This window comes from Saccostrea echinata, unplaced genomic scaffold (genome assembly GCF_033153115.1).
Source record: "Saccostrea echinata isolate AGI-Se365-2 ecotype Australia unplaced genomic scaffold, CSIRO_AGI_Sech_v1 ptg000081l, whole genome shotgun sequence".
NCBI classification, from domain to species: domain Eukaryota; kingdom Metazoa; phylum Mollusca; class Bivalvia; order Ostreida; family Ostreidae; genus Saccostrea; species Saccostrea echinata.
Window position 1 is genome coordinate 2,441,636 of NW_026889830.1, and position 16,519 is coordinate 2,458,154.

General features: G+C 33.3%; 1 protein-coding gene across 1 annotated transcript in view; it reads left to right on the forward strand.

Moving 5' to 3' along the window:
* Positions 1-3,624: 3,624 nt before the first annotated feature.
* Positions 3,625-16,519, forward strand: part of LOC133176774 (phosphatidylinositol-glycan-specific phospholipase D-like) — a 57,754-nt gene continuing 44,859 nt past the window's right edge. Inside the window, exons 1-11 of the mRNA XM_061311844.1 lie at positions 3,625-3,736; positions 3,862-3,917; positions 6,098-6,176; positions 7,175-7,272; positions 8,246-8,356; positions 8,914-8,962; positions 9,060-9,120; positions 9,230-9,337; positions 9,425-9,452; positions 10,102-10,241; positions 12,272-12,473. Coding sequence (XP_061167828.1) covers positions 3,625-3,736; positions 3,862-3,917; positions 6,098-6,176; positions 7,175-7,272; positions 8,246-8,356; positions 8,914-8,962; positions 9,060-9,120; positions 9,230-9,337; positions 9,425-9,452; positions 10,102-10,241; positions 12,272-12,473 — 1,044 coding nt within the window. The remainder of the gene's footprint in view (positions 3,737-3,861; positions 3,918-6,097; positions 6,177-7,174; positions 7,273-8,245; positions 8,357-8,913; positions 8,963-9,059; positions 9,121-9,229; positions 9,338-9,424; positions 9,453-10,101; positions 10,242-12,271; positions 12,474-16,519) is intronic.

The following is a 16,519-nucleotide window of genomic DNA, read 5'->3' on the forward strand; positions in this document are numbered from 1 at the left end:
TTTTTTTCTTTCTTGAATGAATAAGTAGTATGAAAATTAGAAATATGTCCATAGGACATGAATGTCCCGTCCAATATTCATTAGTAATGCAACATGAAAATTTGTATTAGTGTATGAAGTTTAATATCTTGTATTGTTTCTTTAAAACTGAGTTTTAAACACAATAAAAAGTAAAGTCAAAAGTAATTGGGAAGGTCAAGGCAATAAAAAAAATTGACACAGTTGGACATTTCTCACCTAATATTGTATCAGTGCATAAGCTTACATACATAAATCTTGAATAGTTTCTTTGAAACTGAGCTAAACACAAATTTGAGAAAAGTGATGTCAAGGTCAAAGAAAAGGTCAAGGTGGAAAAAATGTTGATGATGTTGAATAGCTCTCCTCAATATGTATCCGCATATGATGTTTAGCAAAAAATATCTTCATTTTGTTCTTCTAAACTTATCTAACACTAATTTGAGAAAACTAAGCTTACATAAATTTGAGAAAAATGGAATCAAAGGTAAAAGTAAAGGTCAAGGTGAAAAATGTTGGTGCAATAACTCTCATCAATATGTATAATCATATGAAGTTTGATAAAATATCTTGAATAGTTTCTTTAACATTAAGCTAAACACAAGGAACCAGTCAGACAGATATTCTTCATTTCCTCTACAGTACAGAGATTGGTATAGACCTGGCAGTCAAGGTCAAAGTAAAGGTCAAAATCAAAAATGTTGATGAAATTGAACAGCTCTCATCAATATGTATATGGATATAAAGATTTATAAAGATACCTTGAATAGTTTCTTTATATTTAGCAAAACACAAACTTAAAGTCAATACCATAGGAGAGGTCAAGGTCAAAAATATAGATGCAGCTGAAAAGCTCTCACCAATATGTATCAGATTATTAGATTAGATTAAAATATCTTGAATAGTTTCTTTAAATCTAAGCTTAAGACTATTATAAGGTAATCAAGGCCATCTAAAAAAAATTGTTTGGTTGCCCTCTCCCGACCGACTGGCTAAAAATGATCCGACTCAAAACTTTTAATTACCTTCATGAAACATTTTTTATGCATTCTGGAATATAGATTTTGAAAATTCAGCATTGAAATTAGAATTTTCTAAGAAAAAAAATTCACCTACGTACCGACCCAATTTTTTTCATTCTGAGTCAGGGAGAGGACAAACAAACATTATTTTAAAGTTGGCCCAATGTAAAACGACCATACATGTATTTTGTTTTTTTTAATAAATGAATGGTCCGATTTTTTTTTTTATCATGGTAGCATTTTGAGGGTGCTATCAAATAAAAATACCCCACCAAAGGAATTTACATTTTTTTAAATTATTGTTTAATTAATTGCACCTTGAATTTTACATTGATGGGCATCGCATGTGAACTATTAAAATATTGTAAAAGTAATTTAAACTTCTTACAAATATCTTGATGAAAATATGCATAAAATCCCTCTTTCTTAAAATAAGAAATAAAATGAATCATTTACCAAAAATATTTTGACAAAATTAAAATTTTATTCTTTTCATCAAGGGCAGATAACTCTTTAAAACGTTTAAGGTGCAAAACAAATTTGGTTCATTTCATTTTCATCGATATCAAGCAATACATTTTTTAAAACTAGTTCAAAATTGTTCAATGTCTCTTCATTATACATTGAATACCTTAAGAAAACTAAGACCAAGGTCACAGGAAAGATCAAGGTCAAAAAATGTTGCTCTCATCAATGTGTGCATATAAAGTTTGCTAAAATTATCTTAAATTTCTTTGAAATTGGGATAGTCACTATATTATGAAATTAACGTCATGCAAGGTCAAAGGAAAGGTCAATGTAAAAAATGTTGATGCAATTGAATAGCTCTAATCAGTATATGTATTAGCATATAAAGTTTGATTAAAATATCCTGAATATTTTCTCTAAAACTTAGCTAAACACAAATTCAAGAAAGAATGAAGTCAAGGTCAAAAGAAAGGTTAATGTCAAAAAAATGTTGATGAATTTGAATAGTTTTCATCAGTATGTATCTGCATATAAGGTTTGTTAAAATACCTTGAATAGTTTCTTTGAAACTGAGCTAAACACTATTTTAAGAAACGTGAGGTCAAGGTCATATTTTAAGAAACGTGAGGTCAAGGTCTAAGGGAAGATCGCAATGCAAAAAAATGTTGATTCAATTGAATGGCTTTCATTAATATGTATCAGCATATGAAGTTTGATAAAAATATCTTGAATTGTTTCTTTGAAACAGTAACTGAGCTAAACGCAAAGTGTGATGAAAGGACAGACGGGAGGACATAAGGACGGAATACGGACGTGACAAACAATTAGTTCGCCACATGCTTTGTGTACCGATCGTATGTGAGCAGATTTTAATTAGATTGTGACAAATACTATGTCAGAGGCCTGTTCAACAGCGCGAACATTTCTGTTGAAAGGATAAGGCATTTAGGCGAGCGCTCGCGGACGTTCGCTCTGTTGAACAGGCCTCAGGATTTTATGTCAATGAAGCGGCCGAGTCTAGAATTCGCCAAAGTTCCTAGCGAGTCCAGCAGGCCCCGGGCCCATAAAACTTTTGGTTTCAGTCTCACTTTTCCACATATAAATTCTTATAGGTCGGGGGGGGGGTGGTGGAGGTACCACCCAACAATTCACCACGTACCACCACTACCACAAAATAGGTTTGTTATGTTACGGCATTTTTTGGGGTTTTGTTTTGTTTGTCAAAAGATGTGGAATCCCCCCCTGAAAAAAAATCACGGATCCGCCCCTTATTCGAATCCAGTATTTCTTTTTTTGGGGGGGGGGGCATCCCAGACCCCCCCCCCAAAAAAAAAGAAGAAGGAACCCAAATCGAGAAATTCGTTGACGAGCCAAAAAGAAAAAATTAAATTAAATTAATAATAATAATTAAACCTAAACTCCCAAACGAGAAAAATCTATTTCTTGGGGGTGGTGAGCGTGAGCCGCTTTTCTTCACTTCCTAAATTCATATGCATTGAATGGTTAATTCTTCCTTCCTCCTACCAACGTAACAGGGGTTCAAGTTTTCTAAGGGGGGGGGGGGGTCCGCTTGTTTAAGGACATATACGCAACGTACCTTACCTACTGATAATTTTTCAAGATTTTCTTAATTTACGATTATAGTGTCATCGGATGTTAATTCGTAGACAAAAAAATCAGCATGCATTACCATGGTTTTGAAAAGATATCAATTAAAGAAATTTTTGTATAATTCAAAGAAAAATATACAAAAATTACTAAACACATATTCTAGATGTTTTGTTTATCCAAACTTGCGTATGTCGATCCTTAAGTTTTGTGACCCCAGAGCTGGGGCATTGTCCGGTGGGAGCCCAAGGGGGAATCTCCGTAATTTTAAGCTCCTAAAAGATAACAAATAGTGATCAATATTTTGAATCAAAATTCTGTATTTTTCCCTTGATTAATTCGTTGTATGGCAGTGAAAAATGAAGGGACGTGCACTGGATGCGCCCCGCTGATCCCAATATACAATAATCATAATATTAATAATAATTAAAAATTAGGCCCCTTAGAGACCTTCCAATAGAAAAACACCCTTTCAAACATCACGTGATGCTTCACATGATTTGTCAAGATGTCAGCCTCCATGACATACACACTAGTCGTAGTTACGGTAGTTGTACTCTTTCAAACAGTTTGTATGGTAACCGTATATGGATTTGGATCTATCTCTCATGGAATTATAAGTAAATAATTTATACATTTTTAACCATGTTATCAGTATGTTCATTGAAAACTTGAGTTGTTATATTTTACGGATCTGAATTACTTCAGAAATCTTGTGTCATATTTCCCCTGTTTTATTGATCAGGCTACAGGGCATCTGTTTATTTCGATGGAGAGAACAATTCCAAGACAGGAGGAGAGGTACTTATTTCTCATGGTGATTTTTACATTATCAGCAGCTGATCAGGGACCTATATATACTAATCTTTTACTTTTACGTAAATTACTCGAATTTTATTTGTGGAGAAACATTTGTTTAAAAAACACTGTAAACACTCTGAATGGTGAAACCACACCCACCAGCACTTTCAACATTGCTTGATGATGGGTGATATATATTACTACGTGTATACAGTTATTGACTGGGTATGAGGGCAACGTATGATTTGTTGGACTTGAAGGTGAAAATGTTGCCCAATGTTAACCAAACTTGCATGGATGATACATTTAAGGATGCACACTACTGGACTTGCTTCGGATGCTGGATCTGACCTACATTTTCTGGATGTATGACCAGGTTAAAAATGTTGGAGTAGATCTCATTTTTGAAATTCCAAGTAACTGTAAGTCCTGTATTGACCAAACTTGCATGGATGATACACCTAAGAATGCACACTACCAGGCTTGCTTCGGATGCTGCATCTTACCTACATTTTCCAGATGAGTGATCAGTTAAAGTTTTTGGAGCAGGTCCATTGCAAAGAAACTATAAGGCCTTAAATCTGAACCAAACTTGCATAAATGTTGCATCTAGGGATGCACACTACTAGATTATTAGTTTAGTGTGGGACTTTGCCTTACTTAAAGACAACATTCATTTAGGTGAGCTCTGTTATCTCTGATTACCTATGTTTTATTATTCAAAATAGCCTTTAATTATATGGAACGCCAAATTAACATATATTCAAATATTTGTACCTATCTTCAAATAATTGTACCTATATCTTCAAATAATTGTACCTATCTTCAAATGAATTGAAGATAGGTACAATTGAATTAAAGATAGGTACAATTGAATTGGAGATAGGTGTAAATAAATATACCTATCTCTAAATAATTATACCTAGGTACAAATAAATTATACCTATCTTTAATGGAATTACACCTATCTTCAATTCAATTAAAGATAGGTTCAATTGAATTATACCTATCTCTAATTCATTTGAAGATAGGTACAATTGATTTGAAGATAGGTACAATTAGAACATATCCACAAAGGATTTGAAGATAGGTACAATTCAATTATACCTAGGTTCAATTCGTTTTGTGTTATTGAAAATAATGAACGCTCCCTTGGAGACAATATTGAACATGGAGGGAAACGCACAGAGCATACAGAGCGACGACAACGAGGATGAAAGGAGAAATAAAGGTATGTTAAAATGTGCAAAAAGCATTATATATTTATTAAAATATACATGTATGTCAATAAGTGAGCGAAAAAATATATATACCAGAGTACCCCAAAAGTGTCGGAGATCGGTAGACGTAACAGAAATGACGTATCATGAAGGGAGTAGTTATTATTGCCAATATCTTAGTAATTAAAGATAGGTTCAATTCAATTGTACCTATCAATTATACCTATCTTCAATTCATTGCATTTGTACCTATCTTCAAATGAATTGTACCTATCTTCAAATGAATTAAAGATAGGTATAATTGAATTATACCTATCTCTAATTCATTTGAAGATAGGTACAATTGATTTAAAGATAGATACAATTCATTTGAAGATAGGTACAATTCATTTGAAGATAGGTACAATTATTTGAAGATAGGTACAAATATTTGAATATATGTTAATTTGGTGTTCCATATAATTAGCTAAATGTTTAAAATCTCTGGCTTCACAGACTCTCACGATCTCATCTCTGTTGCATGCATCAAAAGAATTGTTTTATTTAAGGAATAACTGTCTTATTTTTTGGATTCATGATGTGATCAATCGAGTGGCTTGCGTGATAATTTGCATAAACGCCGAAGGCGTTTATGCATAAAATTATCACGCAAGCCAATCGATTGATCATCGTCATGAATCCAAAAAATCTGACAGTTATTCCTTATATTTACATGCCCCTGATTCTGCAAATTCCCGTGCTAATAGCCCCGCTTCTGTCTCTATTTGTCCCGCCCCGCACGTGATTTTTTTTAACCGCGCCTATCGATGAACCAGTAGATTTATGTAGAAATAAAGTATTTTTACAATTTGTAATTTTATCTCGGACAAAGACATTGGAAATGTAAATATTGCTAAATATTTGATGAATTACCCAGTAAACATGTACATATCTATTTTATGATTATATGTTTATTTTAAGATTGTACGGGAGAACCCTGATGGATTGTTTGGAGGGAGTGTTTACCCCGATGTGTTCTATGACCCTCAGTGTACGGAAGGTAATCTACATAATTCATGTTGTTGTATATGTTCAATGGATGACACCATATTTTGTTGTTGGTTTTTATCCACTTACCGTAGGCTTTACCCTGTCATCAGTGCCTTAGGTCTAGGAGAAAATCCATTCCTAAGTAACCATAATAAGCCCTACCTAGACCAAACTTTCATGGATAATGCATCAAGGGGTGCACACTACCAGACTTGCTTTGGATGCTGCATTTGACCTAGATTTTCCTGATAAGTGACTGAATTAAAGCTTTTGGAGGAACTCAATTGCCAAGTAAATATAAGTCCTATTTTGACAAACTATGATGGATGATGCATAAAAGGGTGCACACTACCGTACATGCTTTGGATGCTGCATCTGACTTAAATTTTCTGGATGATTAAACAGGTGGTTTTTTTAAAAGGTCTGTTCCCAAATAAGCCCTACTCTGACCAAGCTTGCTTGGGATGCGGCATTTGATTATACATGTATACATTTTTAAAAAGTATTTTATTAATTTAGCATTTTGTTATGAGCATCCTTAACCTACCTGTGATGGATGAATCATTTAGAGATGCATACAAACCAACTTACTTAAGATGCTGCAAGTGACACGTGTTTCTAGTTGTTTAATTAATTACTGGTAAACTAAAATCATTTATTTTCGAGGTGTCAAATTTTCTTGAATTGAGGGAAAACTACTGGTTTGAGGGGATTTAATTCCATGTTTAAAGGTGAAACATCAAACTGTAGTATGAAAATTTTAACATTTCATGGGGGATATGAATTTATGGGCCTCTTCACACCATGTAAACAACAAAAATTAAACCCCCACAAAAATAAGTGATTTAACAGTATCTTACATGGATTTTACTGAACATGACTACCAGTACATTTGTTGATGTTAGCTTCATGGTGTCTTTGATTACCTATGTTTGGGTTTCTTGGACTGAAAAAGTAACACAGTTTTGGTACACTTTTTATGACTGTCACATTGTTATTTTCTTACAGGAAATTACAGCTTTGTTTCCGATGTGACTAAGTCATCCACTTTCTTAAATGTGACTGTACAATACATACTACAGAAATACCCCAAACCCTGGAATTCTGTAAGTCACTGTAAATTGTCAACTTTAAATTTATTTTTTGATATCTAAATTTCCTTTTTTTATTTTGATCACCTGGCAAAAGAGTTGTTGGAAGAAAATGTGACTCATTCATATGTAAGCATGCATATTCAAGAGTGTAATTACCAATATTTGCTCCCAAAATAACTTTGGTGGAGAAATCCATAATAATAATAAATCTATGATGTTCTAAACCAGGGGGATATCTGCAGACTTCAAAGCATTAGATATTTTCATCAGCCATGATGCCATATGTTCCATGAATTATAGAGAAAGAGGTGTATATCACATTGATATTTTGAGTAAAGTCACCGAGGGCAGGTCTGCTCCAACTCAATGTTTTGATATAATAATGTGTAAAATGACAATATCAATGAAATATGTGAATATTGTTTTGGAGCAGGTTTGCGCTATTTATATTATATAGTAAAAATTAAACACATTTTGTCCTCTTTCTGAAAAATAATGCAAAATTCAAATAGTTTGTGTTGTCATAGAAACAAAAATTGCCAAAAACCTACTTCACAACTATAATATTTTTTGTTAATTCAGATTTTTCATACAATATTATATACAATTCAGCACATTTCAAGAAATGTTCAAAACTGACATTTATGAGGGCAAAAATATGCATATACCGGTACTGCATATGGCTCAAGATTTTGTTTAGTCTTACAAGAGGAGTTGCAGATAAGAGATGGGTACCCCAAAGTATAATGGACAGAAGGATGGACATACAGCTAGATGGATGGACAGACAGATGGATGGAAGGACACCCCATCATTATACACCCCCAACTTTTCAAGTGGGGAGTATAAAAATTTACGTTCAGAAAAAAGTGGGTGGGGGCATGCTCATGTTGGAGAGAGAGATACTATGTAGAGAATGAAATACACTTGATAATCAACAAATCAAATGGTCAAAGATGTTTTTATATTACTACATCTTGTTTTAGGAAACCAAGAAACTAGTGGCTTTTTTGTATGGAGTTATGTCTCATCAGGTGGCCGACTACTTATGGTATGGAGAAGACTTACAGAAGGGCTTTTTGAATATGATGGCTACAGTATGAATGACAGTTTACGCATAGATTAGTTTTTCTATTTGTATTGATATAAGTGTAATCTAAAAGCTTAGTTTTGGTTGATAAATAATTTTTTCATAATCTAGATTGTTACTTTCAGAAATCATGAAATTTTCTAATGGTATTTCATTCTGTTTAGCAATGACTTCTGTGTTTTCTTGCATTCATTGGTGACTTAACTATCTGACCAAATGTATAAAGATGTGGAAAATTTTGTTTTGTTTCATTCATAAAGTCAGTGAAACAAAACATTCATTCTAGTACACATATTACATGTGCTTTGAGTTTTGTCACTTTAACCATGAGATTCATTGTATGAAAATTATATGACAATTCTTCTGAATACTTGTACATCTACTCATTCAAATAATGTGTGTATCAAATATTTACAGGTGTGTTAATATATTTTTATTAAAATTGTCACTATAGGATTGCATTGTCCTTGCATAAATGACATCAGTTAAAGTAAGAACGCATTATCTCTAAATTGTAACTCATGTTTGATATTCAGTTAGTGACATGATTTATTTATGTTGTAGTTAAATTTCCATGGAAATTTTCAAGAAGCTGCCTTTTTTGCAGAACTAGGTGAGCAATTTGAAAAGTTACAAATTTTTAGATTAAAAATAATTCCCATGAAGACAATCTATTTTTTCATCCTCAAAATGATTTCTTTTCATTGAAGGTAGTGATGTAGTGTTAGCTTATGATCTCAACCTTGATCATGTCAAACCATTTCTTGAATGGTAAGGAAGGGAAATAAACACCTGTGGCAATAGGAAGTTAAAATTAGAGAGACTTGATTGATAAAGCCATAAGTTTCTGTATTCAGCATGTTTTTTTTTCTTTTACTAGGTTTGTGCCAGTTAGTGACTTGGTGAACATCTATGCTCTGATTTTCGGTGAAGGGAAAGTTCCTTATAAAGTCATAGAAAACTGCACTGTCACAAGACTCATTTACCTGTAAGTTCTGTGGTGAACTACATACTGGAGAATAATCATTATCAAATACATTATACCCGGACATTAATCTATTTTCATGTTTTGTAGAATGAAAGAAAAAGTTAAAGTTTCTGAAGTAAGTTATGGTCTGCAATTACAGTTGGAAAGCGGTATCTCATACCAGGGTATACTGAACACTAGGGATATATGTTCAAGCATGAAGCAGCAATTTTCAAAGTGATGTGGGAGAGGAGTCAGATAATAAATATCAAATAATTAAATCATATGTTTGTTGGGAGGGGGTCCTACCCATCATATTCAGCAGAAACAATTTTGGGTACAATTACATGGGAGGGCTCAATCATACTCTACAAAAAGTGTTTGGGGGAGGGGGTAGGCAGTCTTGAATGAAAATTTTATACAAAATTAAAAACTCTTCTCATAGAAAAAAAGGGGCTCCCCATCCTCCTCATACTTTGGGCCTGATGTTTGGTCTGTGTCCCAAACATATTTTAAGTAAGTCTCAACTTCATTCTTTTGATACAGGAACATCTCGGTTATTCTCAGTCCTGCAGAGTGTGATATACCAGTGTTAAACTGTAGAATTAAGAAATTTTTGTCATGATTTAAGAAAAAATGGGTAATAAGTATCTTTTAAATAAATTTCCTAGCATATATGGCAAGTGACGAAAATATTGAATCCAGCATTTTGAATTTTTATCCAGGGGGAAATTAAAAAAATAACTTACATGTATATAATGCCTGTTTCAGTATCATAATTTCAGTATTATGTAGAAGTAGCCCAGAGCAGTCCCTTTCTGATGACCCAGATATTGGACTACTTCCCTGGGGGTGTGGATGATTCTGCAGGCTGGATGACAAGGAAGTGGGTGGATCTCACCTTTATGTTGGAGAATGGTATCAGGTTTGTAACCACATTCCTTATTTTTGTAGTTCATAAAATCTAGTCCATGAGATATTTAAAAGGGCACTGATACATATATATTATTATAACAGTAACTTGATCCGAAGAGTCGTATCACGTCAAGTTGACAGGCTCGGATCATCAGATCAATCGAGACGCGAAGCGTCGACTTTGAACTGATGATCCGCGCCTGTCAACGAGATGCGATACGGCTCTTCGGATCAAGTTACTGTTATAATGATAAATTTATTATATACCCCTTTACAACTAGCAAAATATGATAAAAGGAAACTTTTTGGATCAATTACCTAACTCCATTTAACAAACCATTTTGTCAAGGAACTTTTTGATACGCGAGAATAAAAACATCATTTATCTCAGGGTTCGACACTAACATTTTTAGGCTTTGGTCCGGCCGGACTAGTGCTTCTTTGCTTTTACTAGTCCGCACGCAATTTTATGAGTCCGTTTAAAAAAGAAAAAAATTGTTTTATAACGGTTAATTTAAAAATAAACATTGAAATGTACTTTTTATACTTTTTTGAAATAAACGAAGCATTTATGTGAAATGTTTTATTCCAAGATTCATTGAAATCTCGCAATCAGGAACTACGATCGTATTCCCGATCTTGTTTGTTTTTCTCTATACATTACATCCAAACGTCCGACATCTTACTAAATCATGATCGCTAAAATGTTTAATTTCATACCAATCAGTCCTAAAATTAAGAGCTGAATTGACTTGGAATTACCTAACTTCCCACCAAGAAGCTAGAAAGCTAAAAATACATGCGGGGTTTTCCAGTGAAAGTTGTCGAGAATCGAACATCGGTGATCTATTGATCTTTTTCCAGAAATTTTTATTAGTCCGTTCGGACTAATTAGCCACAGATTTTATTAGTCTGAATGAAAATGTATTAGTCTGAGACTAACGGACTAACGTTAATGTCGAACCCTATTTATCTGTGTACTACGTCATCAGTTTCAGAGAGGGGTGATATGGATTCAGAAAACCACAGTGTGGTGATCCAGAACGTTGGATCACACCGTCATGTGATTTCATAAATTCAACAGTAAAATTGAGTGACAAACAGTAGGGTATATAATAAATATGCAGAGTGCACTAATTTTCAAAGTTTATTCAATAACTTTGATGTGATCTTTGAGTGGAAAGAAAAAAAAACATTAGGAAAAAAAAAAATGGAACCATCACATATTGAACTTAAAGTGACACTGTGACGGACAAACGGGAAAATTGACAACAGTAGAATTTTTGTATGACACATGCAAATTTTGTTCAGTTCTTGAAGATATTAGGTTTCAGAAAATTACAGGGTTAGAACCTAAAAAATCTAATTTAATGGAGAAAAATAAGAGTAAAAAAATTCTTGGTATAACCCATCACAAAAATATTGCTTCACGTCTTCCTCTTTATTGTACGCATGCGCTGAAAAGTTGAAGAATTTACCATGATTTCAATTCAATAGATGACTGAGAATTTAAATACAATCTTCTAAATAGATGATCATAACTTATTCCTTACTTCTGCTTGCCCCAATTCAATGTTGTTTACAAGTTTCACGTTAAAAATAAAGGACGCGTGACCTTGACATTGTTGACATTGACGATAAAAACAAAGCGATAGATACAACATTTGTTTTTCCGGCACTTATATTTTGCAGTTTTTTTTTTCTTGCTTTACAGTGCAGTTGAGTTGTCAAAACTTCGCTATATTCATATTTCACAGAAATCTTTTGTTTTGTGATACAATTTTCTTAAAAGAAACACATGGTTTTGACTCATTATGCAAGTTTAATTGTTCTTAGTGATCTTAATTGTAATATTTCATATCATTGGTACAGTTGATGCTCTCAGTACTATAATGTTCTTTTTAGTACATGTATATAGTATGGTCTAAAAAAGATAACTAGAGATTTACATGTACATGTATTAGCAAAATGATGAAGCATTTTGAATTATTTGAAAATGTGTCAAATTTTATGTGTTTATGGATCATATAAATTTTGTAGCCATTGTGTGATACCATCTAATCCCCTATTGATAAAGTGCAACACTAGTACCATCTACCAACATACAAGTCATACAGCAGTTAATTACCAAGATGTCAAGGCCAAAGCTTTTACTTATGTCAATGGTGATGTGGATCATACATATGTTCATAAGATTTCTGAGGAAGGCAGCATTAAACTTTTGCCATCAACTATCTACTGGGTGAGAAAAAAAACACACACACCATGTTTTACGGTTTCAAAAATTATACAGTAACATCTCATCTTTCTAAATACTTGAGATTGCATGTTTTTTTGAGTTAACACAGTTTTTATACCCCGCCATGAATATGGCCGGGGCATATAGTGTTTGTCATGTCCGTCTTCCATCCTTCTGTCCTTCCGTCTGTCCTTCCGTCACACTTTGTGTTTAGCTCTGTTCAAAGCTCAGTTTCAAAGAAACTATCCAAGATATTTTTATCAAACTTCATATACTGATAGATATTGATGAGGGCTATGCAACTGCATCAACATTTTTTGACCTTGACCTTTCCTTTGACCTTGACCTCACTTTTCTTAAATTAGTGTTTAACTCAGTTTTAAAGATACCATTCAAGATATTGTAATCAAACTTCATATGTTGATACATACTGATTTAAGCTTTTCAACTGTATCAACATTTTTTGACCTTGACCTTTCTTTTGACCTTGACTTCACTTTTCTTAAATTAGTGTTTAGCTCAGTTTTTAAGATACCATTCAAGATAGTGAAATCAAACTTCATATGTTGATACATTCTGATTTAAGCTTTTCAACTGCATCAACATTTTTTGACCTTGACCTTTCTTTTGATCTTGATCTCACTTTTCTTAAATTAGTGTTTTGCTCAGTTTTAATGAAATCATTCAAGATATTTTAATCAAACTTCATATGCTGATACATACTGATGAGAGCTATTCAACTGCATCAATATTTTTTGACTTTCACCTCTCCTTTGACCTTGACCTCACTTTTCTTAAATTAGTGTTTAACTCAGTTTTAAAGAAACCTTTCAATATAGTGTTGTCAAACTTCATATGGTGGTACATACTGATGAGAGCTATTCAACTGCATCAACATTTTTCGACCTCACTTTTCTTAAATTTAGGGATTTTTTTAGGGTCTCTCCGGGGCCGAAATTCGGCCCCATTCCCAATGCTGAAAAGTGTATGTTTTTCCCAAAATTATACCTAAAAATTCCCAATATGAAAAAAAGTATTAAGTTGTAAATTATTAAAATAAAATAATGACAAAAAGGTGTTTATGTTCTCCATGTGCGATGTACGATCCATCCGAGGAGTTCTGAGAAGTTATTCGGAATACTACGGATGTTTGTATGCATACTTTTTAAAGCGGGATCGATGTTTAAAAATTGAAGTCGGGATCGTTATTTAATAAATAATCGTGCATCATGTCAGTCTCTCCAGTTTGCCTAGGACGGTAATTTTCAGGCAGGCTGGGTTGAATCGCTCTTATTCTTATAAATTTGTCAAACAATACCGATTAACCCATCATCTGGAACAAACCCACTCTCAAATTTTATCTTAAAGAACTTCTTACAGAAAAGTAAAAAAGATGACAACGTATAAATATGTTCATTTACAATGTTATCATACGCTGCGGCTTTGCCATTTTTAAGCTTCTGAACTTCAACAGCGCCTAGTATTATTTCATATCACTAAAGCTGGTTTAAGCCAGCTTCATACTATAAAAAATAAGAAAAATGATTAAATATTTGACTTTTGCTTCTTTTTTCCTATTTATTTGTATGAAGATATTTTCCCCAATTTCAACCAAAATATCGCTATTTTTCCCAATTTTGACGGCCACGGCCCCTGGATTCAAAGGGTAAAAAAATCCCTGAAATTAGTGTCAAACTTCATATGCTGATACATACTGGTGTAAGCTATTCAACAGCATCAATATTTTTGGACCTTGACCTTTCCTTTGAACTTGACCTCACTTTTCTCAATTTGTGTTTAACTGAGTTTTAAAGAAACCATTCATAATATTTTTATCAAACTTCATGTGCTAATACATACTGATGTGACCTTTTCAACTGCATCAACATTTTTTGACCTTGACCTTTCCTTTGACCTTAACTTCATTTATTTTAAATTAGTGTTTAGCTCAGTTTTTAATAAACCAATCAAAATATTTTTATCAAATTTAAAATGCTGATAAAAATTTATCATCTATATACAGTGGCGCCTTGTTAATCCGGACGCCTCCGTCCCAAACGAAATCGTCCGGATAAATGAATTGTCCGGATAAGTGAATCACTTCTTAAAAGGCGTACCCTCTTAAATCATATACATATGAACATAGTGGTATCAAATGTGAAGGCAAAGAAAACACCTTTATTTTACCTTGACTTATTGATTTTATTTTTATAGTTTTAAAAGAAATAATAGATATTTAAAAAAAGAAAAAAATTAAAATGTAATTTACACGATGAAAAATGGATAGGCAGTTTTATGTTGAGACTTCCTTCTCTAACACAGGAAACTTTATTCGCCTTCTATTTGACATGTAGTTACATGGGCTGACCAAATTTTGATCTGCTACTGTTTTATTTCGGCACTTTTTTTTATATTTATTCAAGCTCATATTAAGTAAAACTGTTCATTATCACCATTGAGAATGTTCAAATGATTAACCGCGTATATTCACTACATAAGGAAGTAAGAAACTAAACAGTAATCAGTGTACGTATTGCAAACATTCAACGTAAACACAAGCCATATTCAGGATTATCAATACTTTTTCTATAAACTCTAAGTTATATATCTTGAAAAGACGTGATCGGCATTTATAACTAACGCCAGTTACGTATTTCTTAGTGCATTAATAGAAATATATTTTCTTGAATTATGTATCATAATAAATTGTCTTATGAAAAGAAAAAAAAAGTTTCAAATGATGTACGATCGTATTTTGATAAACTTACGTAACTCAATACCACAACGAAATCTCGTGATTTATTATTCAGTAAAAATTTTATTTACAACTCTCCAAAATTCTCATTAATTTATATACGTTAGCAATTTAATTAATGCACAGTATAAGCTAAATTCTTCGGGCTTTATAATATAAAAGATGTGTTTTAGCTGAGGTAAACACACGCTAATTATGGACGCTATTGTTTAGAGGTCACAGGTAACCGCCTTCAAACTGACTTCACGGACAATGCTTTTACAATAATTATCACTACTGCAAGAAAGGTGTGAAAAGTCGTTCCTCGAAAAATTACCGTCCGGATAAACGAGTCATTTTTAGGTCACCTGAATCACTCAGGTGACCTATTGCTATCTGTTTTCGTCCGTCGTCGTCCATCGTGCGTTAACTTTTGAACATTTTTAACTTCTTCTCTAGAACCGCTCAACCAATTTCAACCAAATTTGGTATATAGCATCTATGGGTGAAGGGGAACAAAAATTGTGAATTTCATGGTCCCTGCCCCCCCGGGGCCTGAGGGGTGGGGCTAAAACCACCAAAAATAATGCAATCTTTAAAAATCTTCTTCTTTACTCCTGAACATCAAGCTGTCAAACTGTTGGCATCATTGTAATAAGCATTGAGCCCTCTACCAAAATTGTGAAATTCATGGCCCCAGGGTCAGGGGTTCTGGCCCCAGGGTGGGGCTATATAGATCATATAGTGAAAGTGCATTATTTCTTTGAAAATCTTCTTCTCTGCTCCTGGGGCCCGTTTTACAAAAGAACTTACGACTAAGATCAAAAACTTCAGTCGATTGTAAAATTTTGCAGGATTAATTATTCTTTTTAAAATTGTCAGTGTAAAAGTATCTTTCTACACATCTTTTAAAAATATTAACACCGTTTTGTATTTAATGTAAATTGAAAAGTTATTAGCAGTATTAACTTTTGGTCTTAGTCGTAAGTTCTTTTGTAAAATGGGCCCCTGGGTATTAAATAAAGTTACTAAGTACATAGTTATGATGAGCAAGAGTGCCTCTTCCAAAATTGTGAAATTCATGGCCCCAGGGTCAGGGGTTCTGGTGTTAGGGCGGGGCTCTATTGATTATATAGTGAAAATGCATTAATTCTTTGAAAATCTTCTTCTCTGCTCCTGGGTATTAAATAAAGGAACTAAGTACATAGTTATGATGAGCAAGAGTGCCTCTTCCAAAATTGTGAAATTCATGGCCCCCGGGTCAGGGGTTCTGGTGTTAGGGCGGGGCTCTATAGATTATATAGTGAAAATGCAT